Raw genomic sequence first — 26,973 nt, 5'->3', positions numbered from 1 at the left:
AAAAACGAAACTGCCATTTCCGGGGAAAAAAAAAAAGGAACTTGATGAAGCGTTCTGGGGCTCGAAGACACGCGCGGGAAGGGGAGGTGGCGAGGAGAGCCCCGCGCGCCCAATCGCAAGCCCCGCCCTGTCCCCGCCCCTCCGCCTCGGCCCGTCCCTCCGCCTCAGCCCCTCCGCCTCGGCCCCGCCCCTCCGCCTCTGCCCCGCAGCCTCGGCCCCGCCCCTCCGCCTCTGCCCCGCCGCCTCGGCCCAGTCCCCCCGCCTCAGCCCTCCGCCTCGGCCCCCTCCCCCTCAGCCCCGGCCTCGCCCCTCCACCTCAGCCCCGCCCCGCCCCCACGTCTCGGTCCCGCCCCCTCAGCCCCCCCGCCCCGCCAAGACGCCTCGGCCCCGCCCAGCCCCACCTCCTGGGCCGGCACGCGACGCCCCCTCCGGGCCAGGTTCCCGCGCCCGATTTGGTGTTTGGGGGGAGGCGGCGGGAGGGGCGGCGTGCGCGGCGGAAGGGGAAGGGGGAGGGGAAGGGGAGCAGGCTCTCAGCCGTGCCGCAGCCGCTCGGTGAGGACCCGCGAGGCCTCGGCGTCCCGCCTCGGAACAATGGGACTCGGCGCCCGAGGTTTCCTGACGTTGCTGGCCCTGGGGGTCGTGCTGGGGGTGGCGCTGCTGAAGGTTTTCACGGACAGCGCGGACCCCGAGGGTGAGTGGCCGCGGGGTCGCCCACGGCCCGCGAGCCTCCCGGCTGGCTGTGGCCGCGCGGAAAGTTGTGCGAGTGTGGGGACGAGCGCGCGGCGGCCGTGCGCGGGCCTGAGGGCGGCGGGGGGCGGCCGGGCGGCCGGGCGGCCTCGCGCCCCCGCGCCCCGCGGGGCCGCCGGCTGACTGGGCGTCTGGCCCTCTCCTCAGCTCCGGGGCTCGCCGCGGTCGCGGCCCAGGGCGGCGAGTCACCTGTTGCGCTACCGACGACCGGCCTGCAGCGCGGTTGTTACAGCCTTTCCCCGAAGTTAACGTTTCTCGGGGAGGTTAGAGTTCCTCTCAGGCTTCCTTTTGTAAACGGTTAGGGGGACTGGAAAATATGTCTACCGACTCCTGAGCAGACGTGTCTACCAGTTAGTTGTGAACCTTTCAGCGTTTTCTGGCGTCTCATTGCCTCGTGTAAAATCAAACCAATTATGCATATAGTCTTAAGGACCCCAGACGCCTCAAGTTTGCACTTTGGGGCTCATGTGGCAGGTTGGGAGCTTCGGGGGCATGCGGCCAGCCCTCCCAGGCGCAGGTGATGCTCGCGCCCTTGTGGATGGCCGCTCCCGGTCCCTCGTGTACCGTAAACAGCGGTCGAGGCGCATCAGCTCTGCCGCCTTGAACAGCTGCGCGGATGTTAGGAGTTCAGGACACCGCCAGTAGAGTCATGACAGAATGATTTTGACCTTTCGCTCCTGGGGGAAGGGAGGTGTCCCTTTAGGCCCTTGGCCTTTTGGGGACTTTTTCGATAAAGCGGCGAAAGCTGGGATTTCCTGAGTAAATTCTGTTTTCTCTTTGTCAACTCTAATAGAAGTCAGATAACTGGTTAATGATCAGTAAACCACAGTGAGTTAGTTTAAAGACCCAAGCTTTTCATGGCTTTTAAATTCTATCCACTGTATATTTAGCTTTACATTAGTTTTATCCAGCAGTTTGCAAAACCAGGTAATTCAGACACAACGCCTACTTTTGCTAGAATAATCTGGGTGAATCAGACAACGATTTTCGTTTGTTTTGCTGAATTTTTTTGTTTGCTTTGCTGAATTGCACATGTGACAGACTAGCTTTGTAGACCACATTTTGAGATCATTTAAGGAAAGAAGATCAGTAAAAGCATGTCCATCGTATTTTCAATATTACGAGGTGTTTGATTGTAAAATGAACAGTCTAGAGTTAAAGAGTATAACTTGGTGCTAATTTTATACCAATATTTATGTCAGTAGGTCTCCATTTTTTATGTTACTTTGTGAAAGTATACGTTTTTATTGTTTCTCTGAATTACTGAGTAGAGAAAAAGTGTCCTTGCTTTTCTTTTCCCCTCATAACAGATTTTTTTGTCCTAATTTAATACTCACTTTTTGACAGTTCTGTTTATTACCTGATATCTCACTAGATGTTAACGCTGTTTGAAAAATTTGGGATGCTCTACTATGTGAGAGCCTTGATTTCATGAACTGGTATAACCAATGTGAGTGGGAATCCATTTCTCCAGACTATAATGTCACCTTGAAACTAAAGGAAGGTTCTATAAAGGAAATCTCAAAAGAACAAATAAATGTTGTCCTAGTGTTTATAGGTAATCTGTAATCCATTTAAAGTGTCATTATGAAATACAGTGATTTTTGTCATACTAGAGTTCCGTAACTAATTTTTACTAGACACTTTCATCTCACTCTGTGAGCTTCTCACTCTGTGCTAATTGAGGTCCATACCTCATCCCATTGGATCCTTCCAGTATTATACCCATTTTATAAATGAGGAAATTGAGGCTTAGAAGTTACCTAACTTGTGCAAAGTGAAACAACTAATAGATGTTTGATTTCAGAGGCCAGAATCAATCTTTCAACCATTTTCCACTAAGCTACATTGTGTGATGTTGACTCTTCAAGCAATACTGTCATTGCCCAGAATATTGTGGGAAAAAATAAAAAGATTACTGAAATTCTACTTTTAAGATTTTCTTCAGTCTGCTGCATAATTTCATAAATATTTTCGCTGAAGGAGGAGGGATAGTATGAATAAGTTAGCAAGCCAGCAAACAGGATAGAACGTGGTAGTACAATGAAAGATATAAGGGAGGGGAAAGCTGTTAGTCAGGACTGTTAGCAGTAGCAAGTGACAGAAACCCACCTTAAACAAGCATAGGGGAAAGGAAGGACTTCAATGACCATGAACTGAAAAGTCTAAGGGTTGAGGTAGCTTCAGAAATGCTGCCTTCAAGAGTTCAAACAGGTTGCTAAGAGATGGCCATTTCTAACACTAGATTACATCTGTCAAACCTTAGGCAAGCCCTAAAGTGTTCTTAGCCTGCAGGGGGAATCCAAATAAGAGGAACTTTCTAAAGTGATTCAGTTCAGTTCAGTTCAGTCACTCAGTTGTGTCCGACTCTTTGTGACCACATGGACTGCAGCACGCCAGGCCTCCCTGTCCATCACCAACTCTCAGAGCCTACTCAAACTCATGTCCACCGAGTCAATGATGCCATCCAACCATCTCATCCTCTGTCGTCCCCTTCTCCTCCCACCTTCAATCTTTCCCAGTGTCAAGGTCTTTTCAGATGAGTCAGTTCTTCACATCAGTTGGCCAGAGTATTGGAGTTTAAACTTCAGCATCAGTCCTTCCAATGAATATTCAGGACTGATTTCCTTTAGGATGGACTGGTTGGATCTCCTTGCAGTCCAAGGGACTCTCAAGGGTCTTCTCCAACACTGAAGTTCAAAAGCACCAATTCTTTGGTGCTCAGCTTTCTTTATAGTCCAACTCTCACATCCATAAAGGACTACTGGAAAAACCATAGCTTTGACCAGATGGACCTATGTTGTCAAAGTGATGTCTCTGCTTTTTAATATACTGTCTAAAGTGATTGCCACACTTCAAAAACCACCATAATGGGTAGCCAATTAGGAGATGAAATTAATCTTTAATGATTCTGGGCCACTTTATGAACTTAATTCCATTTAGAGTAGTATTGTGCTATATAATACTTGAGTCTTTTTTTGTCAAGTAAAGCATCCACCTCCTTGTACCTAGATTGTCCAAGACATTCTTTATTTCAGCTTGCACACAGTGGGTACTTCATAAGTATTTTTTGAAAAAAGGTGAAGAGCTTAGAAGATAGTTTCTGCCTTCTTCCTCAAGTCAAAAAAAGAGAAAAAAGTAAAGCACCCGTCATAAGAGTGACAACAGCAGGGAGAGAAAAACAGGAGGCTCTTGTAATCTGGGCAAAAGATGAAGACATGGGGTAATGGGGATAAGTGGGTGGAGTCTAGATCTACTTGGGGTGTGGAACTGAAATCATTGCTAATGGATTGGATGGTGGAGTGAGGAAGAAGGAAGACTCAAAAGATAACTTCCTGGTGTTAGAGTTGAGCAACCAGCAATGCAACAACTGGGAACAACTGCCAACTTCCAGAGGGCAGAAGCAGGTTTATCGTAGAAAATCAACACTTCCAGTTGGCACTCTCATGTACACACTTTGGAATCAAACAGCCTGGTCCACATCTGAGACTCCACCGCTTACTGGCTGGGTGGCCAGAATCTGCCTGAAGGCAGGAAACCCTGGTTTGATTCCTGAGTGGGAAAGATCCCCTGGAGAAAGGGATCGGCTACCGACTCCAGTTTTCATGGGCTTCTCTGGTGGCTCAGATGGTATAGAATCCACCTGCGGTACAGGAGACCTGGATTCAATCCCTGGGTTGGGAAGATCCCCTGGAAGAGGACTTGGCAACTCACTCCAGTATTCTTACCTGGAGAATCTCCGTGGACAGAGGTGCCTGGTGGGCTACAGTCCATGGGATCACAAAGAGTCAAACACAATGGAGCAACTAAACACAGCTGGGTGGTCCCCTGTGGGTCTTCCTATGGGTCTTCTGTCACTGCCTAGCTGTGTTCCTGTCGCAGAATTGTTTTGGGGGTTAGATGGGCTAATGCAGGTTACATGCTCCCCACAAGGCCTGGCATGTAGTAAGCCCTTCATAGTATTGGCAGTTATTTGCTACCTGCTGCTAAATACATCTAAATACATAGCCTACTGACCTTGATCTTTTTCAGGTTTAATCTTCACACCATAGTCTTGGGATAAATGCATTATGGTTCCAGCAAAAGGAAGAAATTTGCACACAGAGTAAAGATAGCTCCATCAGAATTGTTATTGCTTACTTTCTTTGTACTTGGGAGGTTTTTGCTGTGGGGAGGGCCTTCTTTGGAAGTACACAATAACATACTTGCTCGCCTCCCATGTAATATATGTATTTAATCTTCCCTTATACAAAGATCCAAGGTGAATAATGCACCCTGAAAAGTTGCAGAGCGTAGAATTCTTCCAAACTTTTTCCAAATTTTAAGTTACTAGTTAAAAATTCAAAGAGTTATATCAACAATGCTTCCAATTTTATGTGAAAACCCTAACCCACTTCATCTTCTCTCCATTGTATGAAGTTAGGCATGCTGGTGCACAAGACCTTGGGCACTCATTAGTAGTAAGGGTGATCCACTCTCCTCAGAAGAGCAAAGTTGTCTGTAGTAGAAATTCCTCATAACCACATGGCCTCCTGTCCAAACTATTTTATCAGTGGCTGGCACATAGTAAGTACTAGGTAAATGTGTACATTAGCTATATGTTTTCTGTCTTAAAAAATCTAGTAATATAGATCTAGATTTATGAACAGTATCAAGGCACATTTCATAGAAGCAGTGCAAAAGTAGAACTTCCTGCAGAATAATCTACCCTGCCACCCCTCAGGGGCTGAAAGAAACATATTGCCAGTACCCTTATTAAATATTGATGGCCGTTATTCACAGGATATTTCTTTGTTTTTATAGGATCTGTAAGTCAGAAGAATCCTATGTCTGTAGAAAATTCCAGTGATAACCAAGGAGGTGAGTTTAAAAAGGTCAGAAGACGGATTATCTGCCTAGCATACATAAAGTAATATCAGCTAGTCCAGTGCATGTAAACTGGTACACTGACCTGTCTTAACCATGATTTGTGCGTTTGTGAATACTTAAAGCCTACCATCAAAGGCTTCCCTTAGTAGGCATCAGGAAATGATAGTTCACTGGATTCACCATCTTTCTCAGTTTAGCAAAGTTGTCAGTAAATTTTAGAACTATTAATAAAAAAAATGCTGGAATTTATTACTGAGTTTTCAAGCACATTTTTAGGTATGACATTTTGCGCTCTGCCTATGAATACGAACTAGAATTCATAAATCTGCTGATCTTGCTGGTGGAAGAAATCACTTTAAGCTGGTCAGCCATGGCAGCCTTAATTTGCCTTGGTGGACTCTAAGGAGACCCTGCTTATATTTCACCCATCAGTTAGATTTCAATCCACACCATTGCTTCCTTATTAAAACAATAGATGAGGCTTTTTTTCTTCTGCTTTTAGTTTAGGACAGATGGATTTCTTCCTTGATTTTCTGTATTAACATGGAAGCATAGGAACCAGACTAATGTTATAATAATAGTACCATCAACGCATGTTTCTTCTAAGTGATATTTAGTTTATCTTCTCACTGCCTTTATTAAGAGTGACAGAGGTAGAAACTTAAAAAAGGTACACAAATCCTATCACTGAACCCATTTTTTCTACTTTTATTCAACAAATATTTATTAAGTGTCTTTACTGTGTGGACACAGTACAAAAGGGACCAAGCTCTGACTTCTTGGAGTTTTTCTTTGTTTTTTGTGTTATTTTATTGTTGAAACATGCACGTAACATAAAATTCACAACGTTAGCCATTTTTAAGTGTACAGGTGGCATTAAATACATTCACAATATTATGCAATTTTTTTTGAAGATATTTTTATTTTATAGCTGTGACTAGATGGACCTTTGTTTGCAAAGTAATGTCTCTGCTCTTTAATATGCTATCTATATGGTGATTGCCAGACTTCAAAAGCCACCATAATGGGTAGCCAATTAGGAGATGAAATTAATCTTTAATGAATCTGTGCCACTTTATGAACTTAATTCCATTTAGTGAAGTATTCTCCTGTAATACTTGGTCTTTTTCTGTCATGTAAAGTATCCGCCTCCTTGTACTTAGATTGTCCAAGACAGTCTTTATTTCAGTGCTTGCACACAGTAGGTACTTCCTAAGTATATTTTGAAAAAGGTGAAGAGGTCTTAAAACTAGAAAGTGCTTAGAAAGAAGGCAGTTTCTGCCTTCTTCCTCAAGCCAGAAAAAGGAAAAAAGGAAAGTATCCATCATAAGAGTGACAACAGCAGGGAGAGGAAAACATGAGGCTCTTGTAATCTGGGCAAAAGATGAAGACATGGGTAATGGGGATAAGTGGGTGGAGTCTAGATCTACTTGGGGTGTGGAACTGAAATCATTGCTAATGGATTGGATGGTGGAGTGAGGAAGAAGGAAGAATGAAAAGATAACTTCCTTGTGTTAGGGTTGAGCAATCACCAATGCAACAACTGGGAACATGAGGGCAGAAGCAGGTTTATCGTAAATCAGCACTTTGATTTGGCACTCTCATGTACACGCTTTGAAATCAAACAGCCTGGTCCACATCTGAGACTCCACCGCTTACTGGCTGGGTGGCCAGAATCTGCCTGCAAGGCAGGAAACCCTGGTTCGATTCCTGAGTGGGAAAGATCCCCCTGGAAAACAGGATCGGCTACCCACTCCAGTATTCATGGGCTTCCATGGTGGCTGAGATGGTAAAGAATCCACCTGCAGTGCAGGAGACCTGGATTCGATCCCTGGGTTGGGAAGATCCCCTGGAGGAGGACATGGCAGCTCACTCCAGTATTCTTGCCTGGAGCATCTCCATGGACAGAGGTGCCTGGTGGGCTACAGTCCACGGGATCGCAAAGTCAGACACAGCGGAGCAAATAAACACAGCTGGGTGGTCTTCTATGGGTCTCCTGTGGGTCTTCCTATGGGTCTTCTGTCACTGCCTAGCTGTGTTCCTGTCGCAGAATTGTTTGGGGGTTAGATGGGCTAATGCAGGTTACATGCTCCCCACAGGTCCTGGCACTTTTAAGCCCTTCATAATATTGCCAGTTATTTGGTACCTGCTGCTAAATACATCTAAATATATGGTCTACTGACCTTGATCTTTTCCAGGTTTAATCTTCACACCATAGCTTTTTGGGAATAATGTACTATGGTTCCAGCAAGAGGAAGAAATTTTCTCACACAGTAACGATAGCTCCATCAGAATTGTTATTGCTTACTTTCTTTTTACTTCAAAGGTTTTTTTTGAGGGGAGGCCTTCTTTGTGAAAAGTACACAATAATACACTTGCTCGCCTCCCATGTAATATATGTTTTTAATCTTCCATTATGTAAAGATCCAGGGTAAATAATGCACCCTGAAAAGTTGCTTAACTGAAGCATAGAATTCTTCCAAACTTTTCCCAAATTTTAAGGTACTAGTTAAAAATTCCAGAGAAGGCAATGGCACCCCACTCCAGTACTCTTGCCTGGAAAATCCCATGGACAGAGGCGCCTGGTAGGCTGCAGTCCATGGTGTCACGAAGAGTCAGACCTGACTGAGCGACTTCGTTTTCACTTTTCACTTTCCTGCAATGGAGAAGGAAATGGCAGCCCACTCCAGTGTTCTTCCCTGGAGAATCCCAGGGACAGGGGAGCCTGGTGGGCTGCCGTCTTTGGGGTCGCACAGAGTTGGACACGACTGAAGCAAATTAGCAGCAGCAGTTAAAAATTCAAAGAATTATCTTGAGAAGGCTTCCAACTTTACATGAAAACCCTAAGCGACTTCATCTTCTCTCCATTGTTTTATGTTAGGTGTGCTGGTGTACAAGACCTGGGCACTCGTTAATAGTAAGGGTGGTCCACTCTCCTCAGAAGAGCAGAGTTGTCAGTAGTAGAAATACCTCATAACCACATGGCCTCATGTCCAAACTATTTTTCAGTGGCTGGCACATAGTAAGTACCTGGTAAGTGTGTACATTAGCTATATGTTTTCTGTCTTAAATAATCCAGTAATAGAGATCTAGATTTATGAACAATTTCAAGGCCTGTTTCATAGAAACAGTGCAGAAGTAGAACGTCCTGTGGAATAATCTACCCTCCCAACCCACATAGGCTGAAAGAAAAACATTGCCAGTACCCTTAGTTAAATATTGATGTCCTTTCTTCACAGAATATTTCTTTGTTTTTATAGGAACTGCAGACAATGATCCTAAATCTCCAGAAAACTCCAAGGACAGCCAAGGAGGTGAGTTTAAAAAGGTCAAAAAACGGTTTATCTGCCTAGCATACATAAAATAATAACAGCTAATCAAATACATGTAAGCTGGTACACTGACCTGTCTTAACCATGATTTGTGCGTTTGTGAATACTTAGAGCCTACCATCAAAGGCTTCCCTTAGTAGGTATCAGGAAATGATAGTTCACTGGATTCACCACCTTTCTAAGTCTAGCAAAGTTGTGAGTAAATTCTAAAACTCTTAATAAAAACATACGGAAATATATTACTGAATGTAGAAGCACATTTTTAGGTATGACATTTTGGGCTCTGCCTATGAATATGACTAGAATTCATAAATCTGCTGATCTTGCTGGTGGAAGAAATCACTTTAAGCTGGTCAGCCATGGCAGCCTTAATTTGCCTTCAATCCACCCCCTTGCTTCCCTATTGAAACACTAGATGAGGCTCTTTTCTTGTGCCTTTAGTTTGGGACAGATGGATTTCTTCCTTGATTTTCTCAATTAACATGGAAGGATAGGAACAAGACTGATGTTATATAGTACCATAAACGCATGTTTCTTCTAAGTAATATTTAGTTTATTTTCTCACTGCCTTTATTAAGAGTGACGGGGGTAGAAACTTAAAAAGGTACAAAAATCCTATCACTGGACCCATTTTTTCAACAAATATTTATTGAGTGTCTCTAATGTGTGGGCACAGTACAAAAGGGACCAAGCTCTGACTTCTGGGAGTTTTTGTTTGTTTTTTTGTGACATTTTATTGTTGAAACATACACATAACTTAAAATTCACAGAGTTAGCCATTTTTAAGTGTTCAGTTCAGTTCAGTCACTCAGTTGTGTCCAACTCTTTGCAACCCCATGAACCACAGCACGCCAGGCCTCCCTGTCCATCACCAACTCTTGGAATCCACCCAAACTCATGTGCATCGAGTCGGTATTGCCATCCAGCCATCTCATCCTCTGTCGTCCCCTTCTCCTCCTGCCCCCAGTCTCTCCCAGCATCAGGGTCTTTTCCAATGAGTCAACTCTTCGCATTAGGTGGCCAAAGTACTGGAGTTTCAGCCTCAGCATCAGTCCTTCAAATGAACACCCAGGACTGATCTCCTTCAAGATGGACTGATTGGATCTCTTTGCAGTCCAAGGGACTCTCAAGAGTCTTCTCCAACACCACAGTTCAAAAGCATCAGTTCTTCGGTGCTCAGCTTTCTTCATAGTCCAACTCTCACATCCATACATGACCACTGGAAAAACCATAGCCTTGACTAGATGGACCTTTGTTGGCATAGTAATATCTCTGCTTTTGAATATGCTATCTAGGTTGGTCATAACTTTCTTTCCAAAGAGTAAGCATCTTTTAATTTCATGGCTGCAGTCATCGTCTGCAGTGATTTTGGAGCACAAAAAAATAAGTCTGTCGCTGTTTCCACTGTTTCCCCATCTATTTCCCATGAAGTGATGGGACCAGATACCACCATCTTAGTTTTCTGAATTTTGAGTTTTAAGCCAACTTTTTCACTCTCCTCTTCACTTTCATCAAGAGGCTTTTGATTTCCTCTTCACTTTCTGCCATAAGGGTGGTGTCATCTGCATATCTGAGGTTATTGATATTTCTCCCAGCAATCTTGATTCCAGCTTGTGCTTCTTCCAGCCCAGTGTTTCTCATGATGTACTCTGCATATAAGTTAAATAAGCAGGGTGACAATATACAGCCTTGAGGTACTCCTTTTCCTGTTTGGAACCAGTCTGTTGTTCCATGTCCAGTTCTAACTGTTACTTCCTTACCTGCATGTAGGTTTCTCAAGAGGCAGGTCAGGTGCTCTGGTTTTCCCATCTCTTTCAGAATTTTCCACAGTGTATTGTGATGCACACAGTCAAAGGCTTTGGCATAGTCAATAAAGTAGAAATAGATGTTTTTCTGGAACTCTTGCATTTTCAATGATCCAGCGGATGTTGGCAATTTAATCTGTGGTTCCTCTGCCTTTTCTAAAACGAGCTTAAACATCTGGAAGTTCACATTTCACGTACTGCTGAAGCCTGGCTTGGAGAATTTTGAGCATTACTTTACTAGCATGTGAGATGAGTGCAATGGTGCAGTACTTTAAGCATTCTTTGGCATTGCCTTTCTTTGACAATACACTTTCTTTTTAAGTGTACAGGTGGCATTAAATGCATTCACAATGTTGTGCAGTGTCATGGAGATTTTTTATTAAATTTTTATTGAAGTACAGTTAATTTGCAATGTTGTGTTCATTTCTGCTGTACAGCAAAATGACTTAGTTATATACATGTATACATTCTTTTCATTTTCTTTTCCTTGTGGTTTATTGCAGAATAGTGAATGGAGTTCCCTGAGCACCGTTGTTGTTTCTCAGTTCTGTATGTAACAGTTTGCATCTACTAACCCCAGACTCCTAGTCCCTCCCTCCCAGGCCCAGGCTCCCCCTGGGAAACCCTATGTCTGTTCTGTATGTCTGTGAGTCTGTTTCTACTTCATAGATAGGTTCATTTTTGTCATATTTTAGATTCCACATATAAGTGATTTGTTGTTGTTGAGTTACTAAGTTGTGTCTGACTCTGTGACCCCATAGACTGCAGCATGCCAAGCTTCCCTGTCCTTCATCTCTCCCAGGGTTTGCTCAAACTCATGTCCATTTAATCAGATTACTGATTAATCAGTGATTAACCCATCCAGTCACTTCATCCTCTGTTGCCTCCTTCTGCTTTTGCCTTCAGTCTTTCCCAGCATCAGGGTCTTTTGCAATGAGTCAGCTCTTTGCATCAGGTGGCCAAAGTATTGTAGCTTCAACATCAGTCTTTCCAATGAACATTGAGGGTTGTTTACTTTAGGATTGACTGCTTTGATCTCCTTGTAGTCCAAGGGACTTTCAAGAGTCTTCTCGCAACACCACAGTTAAACACCATCAATTCTTTGGCATTCAGCTTTCTTTATAGTCCACCTCTGACACGCATACATGACTACTGCAAAAACCATAGCTTTGACTAGACAGACTATTTTTTGCAAAGTAATGTCTCTGCTTTTTAATATGCTATCTATAAAGTGATTGCCAGACTTCAAAAGCCACCATAATTGGTAGCCAGTTAGGTGATGAAATTAATCTTTAAGGAATCTGTGGCACTTTATGAACTTAACTTAATTCCATTTAGTGAAGTATTCTGCTGTAATACTTGGTCTTTATTTGTCATGTAAAGCACTTGACTCCTTGTACTTAGAAAGTCCAAGACAGTCTTTATTTTAGTGCTTGAACACAGTGGATACTTCATAAGTATTTTTTGAAAAAGGTGAAGAGATCTTAAAACTAGAAGAGCTTAGAAAGAAGGCAGTTTCTGCCTTCTTCCTCAAGCCAAAAAAAAGAGAAAAGGAAAGCATCTGTCATAAGAGTGACGACAGCAGGGAGAGAAAAACAGGAGGCTCTTGTAATCTGGGCAAAAGATGAAGACATGGGGTAGTGGGGATAAGTGGGTAGAGTCTAGATCTACTTGGGGTGGGGAACTGAAATCATTGCTAATGGATTGGATAGTAGAGTGAGGAAGATGGAAGAATGAAAAGATAACTTCCTGGTGTTAGGGTTGAGCAACCAGCAATGCAACAACTGGGAACATGTGGGCAGAAGCAGGTTTATTGTAGAAAATCAGCACTTCAATTTGGCACTCTCATGTGTGCACTTTGGAATCAACAGCCTGGTCCACATCTGAGACTCCACCACTTACTGGCTGGGTGGCCAGAATCTGCCTGCAAGGCAGGAGACCCTGGTTTGATTCCTGGGTGGGAAAGATCCCCTGGAGAACGGGATCGGCTACCCACTCCAGTATTCATGGGCTTCCATGGTGGCTGAAATGGTAAAGAATCCACCTGTAGTGCAGGAGACCTGGAGTCCATCCCTGGGTTGGGAAGATCCCCTGGAGGAGGACATGGCAGCTCACTCCAGTATTCTTGCCTGGAGCATCTCCATGGACAGAGGTGCCTGGTGGGCTACAGTTAATGGGATCACAGAGTCAGACACAGTGGAGCAACTAAACACAGCTGGGTGGTCTCCTATGGGTCTTCTGTCACTGCCTAGCTGTGTTCCTGTCGCAGAATTGTTTGGGGGTTAGATGGGCTAATGCAGGTTACATGCTCCCCACAAGGCGTGGCATGTAGTAAGACCTTCGTAATATTGTCAGTTACTTGCTACCTGCTGCTAAATACATAGTCTACTGACCTTGATCTTTTTCAGGTTTAATCTTCACAGCATAGTCTTTTGGTATAAATGGATTATGGTTCCAGCAAGAGGAAGAAAATGGCAGAAAGAGTAAAGATAGCTTTATCAGAATTGTTATTGCTTACTTTCTTTGTACTTGGGAGTTTTTTGGGTTGGCGGAGGCATACTTTGCTGCTGCTGCTGCTGCTAAGTCGCTTCAGTCGTGTCTGACTCTGTGCAACCCCATAGGCGGCAGCCCACCAGGTTCCCCCGTCCCTGGGATTCTCCAGGCAAGAACACTGGAGCGGGTTGCCATTTCCTTCTCAATGCATGAAAGTGAAAAGGGAAAGTGAAGTCGCTCAGTTGTGTCCGACTCTTAGCGACCCCCATGGACTGCAGCCTACCAGGCTCCTCCGTCCATGGGGTTTTCCAGGCAAGAGTACTGGAGTGGGGTGCCATTGCCTTCTGCAGGGCATAGTTTGGGAAAGTACAAAATAACATACTTGCTCGCCTCCCATGTAATATATGTATTTAATCTTCCATTATATAAAGATCCAGGGTGAATATTGTACCCTGAAAAGCTGCTTATCTGGAGCATAGAATTCTTCCATACTTTTTCCAAATTTTAAGTTACTAGTTAAAAATTCAAAAAATTATATCAAGAAGGCTTCCAAGTTTACATGAAAACCCTAAGCCATTTCACCTTCTCTCCATTGTATGAAGTTAGGTGTGCTGGTGCATAAGACCTGGGCACTCGTTAATATTAAAGGTGGTCTGTTCTCCTCAGAAGAGCAGAGTTGTCAGTAGTAGAAATTCCTCATAACCGCATGGCCTCATATCCAATCTATTTTATCAGTGGTTGGCACATAGTAAGTACCTAGTAAGTGTTACATTAGCTACATGTTTTCTGTCTTAAAAAATCCAGTGATGCAGATCTAGATTTATGAACAGTTTCAAGGCATGTTTCATAGAAGCAGTGCAAAAGTAGAACTTCCTGTGGAGTAATCTACCCTGCCACCCCTTGGGGCCAAAAGAAACATATTGCCAGTACCCTTAGTTCAATGTTGATGGCCGTTCTTCACAGGATATTTCTTTGTTTTTATAGGATCTTCAAGCCAGAATAATCCTCAGTCTGAAAGAAACTCCAATGGTAACAACGAAGGAGGTGAGTTTTATAAGGTCAGAAAACGGATTATCTGCCTAGCATATATAAAGTAATATCAGCTAGTCCAGCACATGTAAACTGTACACAGGCCTGTCTTAACCATGATTTGTGCGTTTGTGAATACTTAAAGCCTACCATCAAAGGCTTCCCTTAGTAGGCATCAGGAAATGATAGTTCACTGGATTCATCATCTTTCTCAGTCTAGCAAAGTTGTGAGTAAATTCTAAAACTATTAATAAAAACATACTGGTATTACTGAGTTTTCTAGCACATTTTTTTGGTATGACATTATGTCCTTTGCCTATGGGTATGAACTAGAATTCATAAATCTGCTGATCTTGCTGGTGGAAGAAATCACTTCAAGCTGGTCAGCTATGGCAACCTTAAGTTGCCTTGGTGGACTCTAAGGAGACCCTGCTTATATTTCACCCATCAGATAAATTTCCATCCACGCTGTTGCTTCCTTATTGAAACAATAGATGAGGCTTTTTTCTTGTGCTTTTAGTTTGGGACAGATGGATTTCTTTGTTGATTTTCTCAATTAACATGTAAAGATAGGAACCAGACTGATGTTACAAATAATGGTACCATCAACGCATGTTTCTTCTAAGTGATATTTAGTTTATCTTCTCACTGCCTTTATTAAGAGTGACAGAGGTAGAAACTTAAAAAAGGTACACAAATCCTATCACTGGACCCATATTTTCTACTTTTATTCGTAAATATTTATTGAGTGTCTTTAATGTGTGGACACAGTACAAAAGGGACCAAGCTATGACTCCTTGGAGTTTTTCTTTGTTTTTTGTGTTATTCTATTGTTGAAACACACACATAACTAAAAATTCACAAAGTTAGCCGTTTTTCAGTGTAGAGGTAGCATTAAATACATTCACAACGTTGTGCAGTGTCGTGGAGATTTTTTAGTAATTTTTTATTGAAGTGCAGTTAATTTAACAATTTTGTGTTAAACAAAATTTAACAATGTTGTGTTCATTTCTGCTGTATAGCAAAATGACTTACTTATATACATGTATACATTGTTTTTTATTTTCTTTTCCATTATGGTTTATTTCAGAAGAGTAAATGGAGTTCCCTGTGCACTGTTGTGTTTTCTGAGTTCTGTATGTAACAGTTTGCATCGAGTAATCGCAAACTCCTAGTCCCCTCCTCCCCGACCCCTGCTCCCCCTTGGAAACCCTAAGTCTGTTCTGTATGTCTGTGAGTCTGTTTCTACTTCAAACATAGGTTCATTTGCTCCATTTTTTGATTCCACATATAAGGGATTTGTTGTTGTTTAGTCACTAAATTGTGTTTGACTCTGTGACCACATGGACTGCAGCATGCCAAGCCTCCCTGTTCTTCATGTCTCCTGGAGTTTGTTTAAACTCATGTCCATTTAATCAGATCACTGATTAATCCGTGAGTAATCCATCCAATCACCTCATCCTCTGTTGTCCCCTTCTGCTTTTGCCTTCAATCTTTCCCAGCATCAGGGTCTTTTGCAGCGAGTCAGCTCTTTGCATCAGGTGGCCAAAGTATTGTAGCTTCAGCATCAGTCTTTCCAATGAATATTGAGGGTTGATTTTCTTTAGGATTGACTGGTTTGATCTCATTGCAGTCCAAGAGACTCTTACGAATCTTCTCTTGCACCACATTCAAAAGCATCAATTATTTTGTGTTGAGTCTTTTTATGGTCCAACTCACATCTGCACATGACTACTGCAAAACCATAGCTTTGACTAGGCGGACCTTGGTTGAACCTTTTTAATAAGCTAAGTATAAAGTGATTGCAGTCTTCAAAAGCCACCATAAAGGGTAGCCAGTTAGGAGATGAAATTAATCTTTAATGAATCTGTGGCACTTTATGAACTTAAGTCCATTTAGTGAAGTATTCTGCTGTAATACTTGGTCTCTTTTTGTCACGTAAAGCACCCACCTCCCTGTACTTAGATCATCCAAGACATTCTTTGTTTCAGTGCTTGCACACAGTAGGTACTTCCTAAGTATTTTTGAAAAAGGGTGAAGAGATCTTAAAACTAGAAAGACCTTAGAAAGAGGGCAGTTTCTGCCTTCTTCCTCAAGGCAGAAAAAAGAAAAACGGAAAACATCCATCATAAGAACGACGACAGCCGGGAGAGAAAAACAGGAGGCTCTTGTAATCTGGGCAAAAGATGAAGACATGGGGTAATGGGGATAAGAGGGTAGAGTCTAGATCTACTTAGGGTGTGGAACTGAAATCATTGCTAATGGTTTGGATGGTGGAGTGAGGATGAAGGAAAACTCAAAAGATAACTTGTGTTAGGGTTGAGCAATCACCAATGCAACAGCTGGGAATATGGGCAGAAGCAGGATTGTAGAAAATCAGCACTTCAATTTGGCACTCTCATGTATGCGCTTTGGACTCAAACAGCCTGGTCCACATCTGAGAATCCACCACTTACTGGCTGGGTGGCCAGAATCTGCCTGCAAGGCAAGAGACCCTGGTTCGATTCCTGGGTGGGAAAGATCCCCTGGAGAAAGGGATCTGCTACCCACTCCAGTTTTCATGGGCTTCTCTGGTGGCTCAGATGGTAAAGAATCCACCTGCAGTGCAGGAGACCTGGATTTGATCACTGGGTTGGGAAGATCCCCTGGAGGAGGACATGGCAACTCACTCCAGTATTCTTCCCTGGAGCATCTCCATGGACAGAGGTGCCTCGTGGGCTACAGTCCACAGGATTGCAAAGAGTCAGACACATTAGAGCAACTAAACACAGCTGGGTGGTCTCCTATGTGTCTCCTGTGGGTCTTCTATCACTGCCCAGCTGTGTTCGTGTCGCAGAATTGTTTTGGGGGCTAGATGGGCTAATGCAGGTTACATGTTCCCCACAAGGTGTGGCATGTAGTAAGCCCTTCATCATATTCTCAATTATTTGCTCCCTGCTGCTCCAGTTCAGTCACTCAGTCGTGTCTGACTCTTTGTGACTCCATGAATCGCAGCACACCAGGCCTCACTGTACATCACCAATTCCCGGAGTTCATTCAAACTCATGTCCATCGAGTCGGTGATGCCATCCAGCCATCTCATCCTCTGTCGTCCCCTTCTCCTACTGCCCCCAATCCCTCCCAGCATCAGGGTCTTTTCCAATTAGTCAACTCTTCGCATGAAGTAGCCAACGTATTGGAGTTTCAGCTTTAGCATCAGTCCTTCCAAGGAACCCCCAGGACTGATCTCCTAATTTAGGATGGACTGGTTGGATCTCCTTGCAGTCCAAGGGACTCTCAAGAGTCTTTTCCAACACCACAGTTCAAAAGCATCAATTCTTCAGTGCTCAGCTTTCTTCCCAGTCCAACTCTCACATCTATACAGGACCACTGCAAAAACCATAGCCTTGACTAGACAGACCTTTGTTGGCAAAGTAATGTCTCTGCTTTTGAATGTCTCTCCTATCTAGGTTGGTCATAACTTTCCTTCCATGGAGTAAGCATCTTTTAATTTCATGGCTGCAGTCACCATCTGTAGTGATTTTGGAGCCCAGAAAAATAAAGTCTGACACTGTTTCCACTGTTTCCCCGTCTATTTGCCATGAAGTGATGGGACCACATGCCATGATCTTTGTTTTTTGAATGTTGAGCTTTAAGCCAACTTTTTCACTCTCCTCTTTCACTTTCATCTAGAGGCTCTTTAGTTCCTCTTCACTTTCTGCCATAAGGTTGATGTCATCTGCATATCTGAGGTTATTGATATTTTTCCCAGAAATCTTGATTCCAGCTTGTGCTTCCTCCAGTCCAGCGTTTCTCATGAGTACTCTGCATATAAGTTAAATAAGCAGGGTGACAATATACAGCCTTGACGTACTCCTTTTCCTATTTGGAACCAGCCTGTTGTTCCATGTCCAGTTCTAACTGTTGCTTCCTGACCTGCATATAGGTTTCTCAAGAGGCAGGTCAGGTGCTCTGGTATTCCCATCCCTTTCAGAATTTTCCACTGTTTATTGTGATCCACACAGTCAAAGGCTTTGGCATAGTCAATAAAGCAGAAACAGATGTTTTTCTGGAACTCTCTTGCTTTTTCCTTGATCCAGCAGATGTTGGCAATTTGATCTCTGGTTCCTCTGCCTTTTCTAAAACGAGCTTGGACATCTGGAAGTTCACGGTTCATGTACTCTTGAAGCCTGGCTTGGAGAATTTGGGGCATTACTTTACTAGCGTGTAAGATGAGTGCAATTGTGCAGTAGTGTGAGCATTCTTTGGCATTGCCTTTCTGTGGGATTGGAATGAAAACTGACGGTTTTCGGTCCTGTGGCCACTGCTGAGCTTTCCAAATTTGCTGGCATATTGAGTGCAGCACTTTCACAGCATCATCTTTCAGGATTTGAAATAGCTCAACTGGAATTCCATCACCTCCACTAGCTTTGTTCGTAGTGATTTTTTCAAAGGCCCACTTGACTTCACATTCCAGGATGTCTGGCTCTAGGTGAGTGATCACACCATCGTGATTATCTGGGTCATGAAGATCTTCTTTGTACAGATCTTCTGTATATTCTTGCCAACTCTTCTTAATATCATCTGCATCAGTTAGGTCTATACCATTTCTGTCCTTTATCGAGCCCATACTGACCTTGATCTTTTTCAGGTTTAATCTTCACACCATAGTCTTTTGGGATAAATCGATTATGGTTCCAGCAAGAGGAAGAAATTTGCACAGAGAGTAAAGCTGCTCCATAAGAATTGTTATTGGTTACTTTCTTTGTACTTGGGAGGTGATGGGGGTTGGGGAGGCCTTCTTTGTGAAAAGTACACAATCACATACTTGCTCGCCACCCGTGTAATATATGTGTTTAATCTTCCCTTATACAAAGATCCAGGGTGAATAATGCACCCTGAAAAGTTGCTTAACTGAAGCATAGAATTATTCCAAAGTTTTTTCCAAATTTTAAGTTACTAGTTAAAAATCCAAAGAGTTATATCAAGAAGGCTTCCAAGTTTACGTGAAAACCCTAAGCCACTTCATCTTCTCTCCATTGTATGAAGTTAGGCGTGCTGGTGTACCAGACCTGGGCACTCGTTAACAGTAAGGGTGGTCCACTCTCCTCAGAAGAGCAGAGTTGTCAGTAGAAATTCCTCATAACCACAAGGCCTCATGTCCAAACTATTTTATCAGTGGCTGGCACATAGTAAGTACCTGGTAAGTGTTACATTAGCTACATGTTTTCCGTCTGAAAAAATCGAGTGATACACATCTAGATTTATGAACAGTTTCAAGGCATGTTTCATAGAAGCAGTGCAAAAGTAGAATTTCCTGTGGAATAATCTACCCTCTCACCCCCCAGAGGCTGAAAGAAAAAAAAAAGAAGCATAATGCCAGTATCGTTAGTCCAATATTGATGGCCGTTCTTCACAGGATATTTCTTTGTTTTTATAGGATCTCCAAACCAGAATAATCCTCAGTCTGGAGGAAACTCCAATGGTAACAAGCAAGAAGGTGAGTTTTATAAGGTCAGAAAGCGGATTATCTGCCTAGCATACATAAAGTAATATCAGCTAGTCCAGTACATGTAAGCCTGTACACAGGCCTATCTTAACCATGATTTGTGCGTTTGTGAATACTTAAAGCCTACCATCAAAGGCTTCCCTTAGTAGGCATCAGGAAATGATAGTTCACTGGATTTACCATCTTTCTCAGTCTAGCAAAGTTGTGAGTAAATTCTAAAACTATTAATAAAAACATACTGGAATTTATTACTGAGTTTTCTAGCACATTTTTTGGTATGGCATTGTGTGCTCTGCCTATGGATATGAACTGAATTTATAAATCTGCTGATCTTGCTGGTGGAAGAAATCACTTTAAGCTGGTCAGCCATGGCAACCTTAAGTTGCCTTGGTGGACTCTAAGGAGACCCTGCTTATATTTCACCCATCAGATAAATTTCCATCCACGCCATTGCTTCCTTATTGAAACAATAGATGAGGCTTTTTTCTTGTGCTTTTAGTTTGGGACAGATGGATTTCTTTGTTGATTTTCTCAATTAACATGTAAAGATAGGAGCAGACTGATGTTATAAATAATAGTACCATCAATGCATGTTTCTTCTAAGTGATATTTAGTTTATCTTCTCACTGCCTTTATTAAGAGTGACAGAGGTAGAAACTTAAAAAAGGTACACAAATCCTATCACTGGACCCATATTTTCTATTTTTATTCAACAAGTATTTTTTGAGTGTCTTTAATGTGTGGACACAGTACAAAAGGGAACAAGCTCTGACTTCTTAGAGTTTTTCTTTGTTTTTTGTGTTATTTTATTGTTGAAACATGCACATAACATAAAATTCAAAATGTAGTCATTTATCAGTGTAGAGGTGGCATTAAATACATTCACAGTGTTGTGCAGTGTCATGGAGATTTTTTAGTAATTTTTTATTGAAGTACAGTTAATTTGCAGTGTTGTGTTCATTTCTGCTGTACAGCAAAATGACTTAGTTATATACATGTATACATTCTTTTTATCTTCTTTTCCATTGTGGTTTATTGCAGAATAGTAAATGTAGTTCCCTTCTGTCACCGCCTAGCTGTGTTCCTGTCGCAGAATTGTTTGAGGGGTTAGATGGGCTAATGCAGGTTACATGCATTAGTACATTACTACAGGCATGGCATGTAGTAAGCCCTTCGTAATATTGTCAATTATTTGCTACCTGCTGCTAAATACATCTAAATACATAGTCTGCTGACCTTGATCTCTTTCAGGTTTAATCTTCACACCATATTCTTTTGGTATAAATGGATTATGGTTCCAGCAAGAGGAAGAAATTGGCAGACAGAGTAAACATAGCTTCTTCAGAATTGTTTTTGCATACTTTCTTTGTACTTGGGAGGTTTTTGGTGTGGGGGCGGCCTTCTTTGGGAAAGTACACAATAACATACTTGCTCACCTCCCATGTAATATATGTGTTTAATCTTCCATTATATAAAGACCCAGGGTGAATAATGCACCCTGAAAAGTTGCTTAAGTGGAGCATGAATTCCTCCAAACTTTTTCCAAATTTTAAGTTACTAGTTAAAAATTCAAAGAATTATATCAAGAAGGCTTCCAAGTTTACATGAAAACCCTAAGGCACTTCATCTTCTCTCCATTGTATGACGTTAGGGATGCTGGTGCACAAGAACTGGGCCACTCATTAATAGTAATGAGGTCCACTCTCCTCAGAAGAGCAGAGTTGTCAGTAGTATAAATTCCTCATAACCACATGGCCTCATGTCCAATCTATTTTATCAGTGGCTGGCACATAGTAAGTACCTGGTAAGTGTTACATTAACTGTATGTCTTCTGTCTGAAAAAATCCAGTGATGCAGATCTAGATTTATGAACAGTTTCAAGGCATGTTTCATAGAAACAGTACAAAAGTAGAATTTCCTGTGGAATCACCTACCTTCTCACCCACCAGAGGCCAAAAGGGAAAAAAAAAAAAGAAGCACATTACCAATATCGTTAGTTAAATATTAATATCCGTTCTTCACAGAATATTTCTTTGTTTTTATAGGATCTTCAAACCAGAATAATGATCAGTCTAAAGAAAAGTCCGATGGTCACCAAGGAGGTAAGTTTAAAAAGGTCAGAAAACGGATTCTCTGCTTAGGATACATAAAGTAATATCAGCTAGTCCAGTACATGTAAACTGGTACACTGACCTGTCTTGACCATGATTTGTGCGTTTGTGAATACTTAGAGCCTACCATCAAAGGCTTCTCTTAGTAGGCATCAGGAAATGATAGTTCACTGGATTCATCATCTTTCTCAGTCTAGCAAAGTTGTGAGTTAATTCTAAAACTATTAATAAAAACATACTGGAATGTATTACTGAGTTTTCAAGCACATTTTTCGGTGTAACATTGTGTGCTCTGCCTGTGGATATGAACTAGAATTCATAAATCTGCTGATCTTGCTGGTGGAAGAAATCACTTTAAGTTGGTCAGCCATGGCAGCCTTAAGTTGCCTTGGTGGACTCTAAGGAGACCCTGCTTGTATTTCACCCATCAGTTAGATTTCAATCCACGCCATTGCTTCCTTATTAAAACAATAGATGAGGCTTTTTTCTTGTGCATTTAGTTTGGGACAGATGGATTTCTTCGTTGATTTTCTCAACTAACATGTAAAGATAGGAGCAGACTGATGTTATAAATAATAGTACCATCAATGCATGTTTCTTCTAAGTGATATTTAGTTTATCTTCTCACTGCCTTTATTAAGAGTGACAGAGGTAGAAACTTAAAAAAGGCACACAAATCCTATCACTGGACCCATATTTTCTACTTTTATTCAACAAGTATTTATTGAGTGTCTTTAATGTGTGGAGTACGTCATGAGAAACGCTGGACTGGAAGAAACACAAGCTGGAATCAAGATTGCCAGGAGAAATATCAATAACCTCAGATATGCAGATGATACCACCCTTATGGCAGAAAGTGAAGAGGAACTAAAAAGCCTCTTGATGAAAGTGAAAGTGGAGAGAGAAAAAGTTGGCTAAAAGCTCAACATTCAGAAAACGAAGATCATGGCATCTGGTCCCACCACTTCATGGGAAATAGACGGGGAAACAGTGGAAACAGTGTCAGACTTTATTTTTCTGGGCTCCAAAATCACTGCAGATGGTGACTGCAGCCATGAAATTAAAAGACGCTTACTCCATGGAAGGAAAGTTATGACCAACCTAGGTAGCATATTCAAAAGCAGGGACATTACTTTGCCAACAAAGGTTCATCTAGTCAAGGCTATGGTTTTTCCTGTGGTTATGTATGGATGTGAGAGTTGGACTGTGAAGAAGGCTGAGCGCCAAAGAATTGATGCTTTTGAACTGTGGTGTTGGAGAAGAGTCTTGAGAGTCCTTGGACTGCAAGGAGATCCAACCAGTCCATCCTGAAGGAGATCAGCCCTGGGATTTCTTTGGAAGGAATGATGCTAAAGCTGAAACTCCAGTACTTTGGCCACCTCATGCGAAGAGTTGACTCATTGGAAAAGACTCTGATGCTGAGAGGGATTGGGGGCAGGAGGAGAAGGGGACGACGGAGGATGAGATAGCTGGATGGCATCACTGACTCAATGGATGTGAGTCTCAGTGAACTCTGGGAGTTGGTGATGGACAGGGAGGCCTGGCGTGCTGCGATTCATGGGGTCACAAAGAGTCGGACACGACTGAGGGACTGATCTGATCTGATCTGATCTGAATGTGTGGACACAGTACAAAAGGGAACAAGCTCTGACTTCTTGGAGTTTTTCTTTGTTTTTTGTGTTATTTTATTGTTGAAACATGCACATAACAAAATTCAAAATGTAGTCATTTATCAGTGTAGAGGTGGCATTAAATACATTCACAGTGTTGTGCAGTGTCATGGAGATTTTTTAGTAATATTTTATTGAAGTACAGTTAATTTGCAATGTTGTGTTCATTTCTGCTGTACAGCAAAATGACTTAGTTATATACATGTATACATTCTTTTTATCTTCTTTTCCATTGTGGTTTATTGCAGAATAGTAAATGTAGTTCCCTTCTGTCACTGCCTAGGTGTGTTCCTGTCGCAGAATTGTTTGGGGGGTTAGTTAGGCTAATGCAGGTTACATGCTCCCCACAAGGCGTGGCATGTAGTAAGCCCTTCGTAATATTGTCAATTATTTGCTACCTGCTGCTAAATACATCTAAATACATAGTCTGCTGATCTTGATCTCTTTCAGGTTTAATCTTCATACTATAGTCTTTTGGTATAAATGGATTATGATTCCAGCAAGAGGAAGAAATTGGCAGACAGAGTAAACATAGCTTCTTCAGAATTGTTTTTGCATACTTTCTTTGTACTTGGGAGGTTTTTGGTGTGGGGGCGGCCTTCTTTGGGAAAGTACACAATAACATACTTGCTCACCTCCCATGTAATATATGTGTTTAATCTTCCATTATATAAAGACCCAGGGTGAATAATGCACCCTGAAAAGTTGCTTAAGTGGAGCATGAATTCCTCCAAACTTTTTCTAAATTTTAAGTTAGTAATTAAAAATTCAAAGAATTATATCAAGAAGGCTTCCAAGTTTACGTGAAAACCCAAAGCACTTCATCTTCTCTCCATTGTATGACGTTAGGCATGCTGGTGTACCAGACCTGGGGCACTCTTTAATAGTAATGAGGTCCACTCTCCTCAGAAGAGCAGAGTTGTCAGTAGTATAAATTCCTCATAACCACATGGCCTCATGTCCAATCTATTTTATCAGTGGCTGGCACATAGTAAGTACCTGGTAAGTGTTACATTAACTGTATGTCTTCTGTCTGAAAAAATCCAGTGATGCAGATCTAGATTTATGAACAGTTTCAAGGCATGTTTCATAGAAACAGTACAAAAGTAGAATTTCCTGTGGAATCATCTACCCTCTCACCCACCAGAGGCCACTAAAAAAAAGAGAAGCATATTGCCCATATCATTAGTTAAATATTGATATCCGTTCTTCACAGAATATTTCTTTGTTTTTATAGGATCTCCAAACCAGAATAATGGTCAGTCTGAAGAAAAGCCTGGTGGTCAAAAAGAAGGTGAGTTTAAAAAGGTCAGAAAACGGATTATCTGCCTAGCATACATAAAGTAATATCAGCTAGTCCAGTACATGTAAGCCTGTACACAGGCCTGTCTTAACCATGATTTGTGTGTTTGTGAATACTTAAAGCCTACCATCAAAGGCTTCCCTTAGTAGGCATCAGGAAATGATAGTTCACTGGATTCACCATCTTTCTCAATCTGGCAAAGTTGTGAGTAAATTCTAAAGCTATTAATAAAAACATACTGGAATTTATTACTGAATTTTCAAGCACATTTTTCAGTCTGACATTGTGTGCTCTGCCTATGGATGTGAACTAGAATTCATAAATCTGCTGATCTTGCTGGTGGAAGAAATCACTTTAAACTGGTCAGCCATGGCATCCTTAAGTTGCTTTGGTAGACTAGTTGAAGTCTCTTCTTATATTTCACCCATCAGTTAGATTTCAATGCACCTCCTTGCTTCCTTATTGAAACAGTAGATTAGGCTTTTTTGTTATGATTTTAGTTTGGGAGAGATGGATTTCTTCCTTGATTTTCTGAATTAACATGGATAGATAGGAACCTGACTGATGTTATACATAATAGTAACGCATGTTTCTTCTAAGTGATATTTAGTTTATCTTCTCACTGCCTTTATTAAGAGTGACAGAGGTAGAAACTTAAAAAAGGTACACAAATCCTATCACTGGGCCCATTTTTTCTACTTTTATTCAACAAATATTTATTGATTGTCATGGATATTTTTTAATTTTTTATTGAGCTACAGTTATTTTACAATGTTGTGTCCATTTTTGCCATACAGCAAAATGGTTTAGTTATATACATGTATACATTCCTTTTTGTTTTCTTTTCCATTGTGGTTTATTCCAGAATAGTAAATGGAGTTCCCTGAGCACCATTGTGGTTTTCAGTTCTAAATGCAACAGTTTGCATCTACTAACCCCAGACTCCTAGTCCTTCCCTCCCTGACCCAGGCTCCCCCTTGGAAACCCTATGTCTGTTCTGTATGTCTGTGAGTCTGTTTCTACTTCATAGATAGGTGCATTTGCTCCACATTTTATATTCCACATGTAAGTGATTTGTTGATGTTTAGTCACCAAGTTGTGTCTGTGTCTGTGACCCCATGGACTGCAGCATGCCAAGCTTCCCAGTCCTTCATGTCTCCCGGAGTTTGCTCAAACTCTTGTCCATTTAATCAGATCACTGATTAATCAGTGATTAATGCATCCAATGACTTCATCCTCTATTGCCCCCTTCTTCTTTTGCCCTCAATCTTTCCAACCATCAGGGTCTTTTCCATTGAGTCAGCTCTTTGCATCAGGTGGCCAAAGTATTGTAGCTTCAGTATCAGTCTTTCTAATGAATATTGAGGGTTGATTTTCTTTAGGATTGATTGGTTTGATCTCCTTGCTGTCCAAGGGACTCTTAAGAATCTTCTCCGGCACCACATTGAAAAGCATCAATTCTTTTGTGTTCAGCCTTCTTTATGGTCCGAGTCACATCCACCCATGACAAGTGGAAAAACCATAGCTTTGACTGTGTGGACCTTTGTCAGTGGAATGATTTTCAGTATGCTTTCTAGGTTTGTCATACCTTTTCTTCGAAGGAGCAAGCGTTTTTTCATTTCAAGGCTGCAGTCACCATCCTCAAGTGATTTTGGAGCCCAAGAAAATAAAACATCACTGTTTCTGCTTTCACCCCATCTATTAGCCAAGAAGTGATGGGACCAGATGCCATGATCTTCGTTTTTTGAATGTTGGGTTTCAAGTCAGCTTTTTCACTCTCCTATTCCACTTTCACCAGGAGGCTCTTTATCTTTAGTTTTTCGCTTTCTGCCATAAGGATGGTGTCATCTGCATATCTGAGGTTATTGATATTTCTGGAAATCTTGATTCCAGCTTGTGCTTCATCCAGCTCAGCATTTCGCATGATGTACTCTGCATAGAAGTTAAATAGGCAGGGTGACAATATACAGCCTTGGCATATTCTTTTCCCAATTTTGAACAAATCTGTTGTTCCATGTCCAGTTCTCACTGTTGCTTCTTGACATGCATACAGGTTTCTCAGGAGGCAGGTAAGGTGGTTTGGTATTCCCATCTCTTAAGAAATTTCCAGTTTGTTGTGATCCACA

The 26,973-nt window shown here is 41.9% G+C and overlaps 1 protein-coding gene across 3 annotated transcripts in view; it reads left to right on the top strand.

The window, feature by feature from the left end:
• The first annotated feature begins 498 nt into the window (after positions 1-498).
• TMEM123 (transmembrane protein 123) overlaps positions 499-26,973 on the top strand; it is a 72,592-nt gene continuing 46,117 nt past the window's right edge. The window contains exons 1-8 of one of the 3 annotated variants that reach the window (XM_070384338.1): positions 500-691; positions 5,551-5,607; positions 8,877-8,930; positions 14,231-14,290; positions 19,695-19,754; positions 21,015-21,089; positions 21,809-21,865; positions 24,782-24,838. In XM_070384338.1, the coding sequence (XP_070240439.1) occupies positions 592-691; positions 5,551-5,607; positions 8,877-8,930; positions 14,231-14,290; positions 19,695-19,754; positions 21,015-21,089; positions 21,809-21,865; positions 24,782-24,838 (520 nt within the window). In that variant the 5' untranslated portion in view covers positions 500-591. Of the gene's footprint in view, positions 692-5,550; positions 5,608-8,876; positions 8,931-14,230; positions 14,291-19,694; positions 19,755-21,014; positions 21,090-21,808; positions 21,866-24,781; positions 24,839-26,973 lie in introns of all 3 variants that reach the window. The other 2 variants (XM_070384339.1, XM_070384340.1) reach the window with 2 other exon arrangements.

This window comes from Bos mutus, chromosome 15 (genome assembly GCF_027580195.1).
Source record: "Bos mutus isolate GX-2022 chromosome 15, NWIPB_WYAK_1.1, whole genome shotgun sequence".
Taxonomy (NCBI): Eukaryota; Metazoa; Chordata; class Mammalia; order Artiodactyla; family Bovidae; genus Bos; species Bos mutus.
This window is presented reverse-complemented; position numbering and strand designations above follow the sequence as displayed.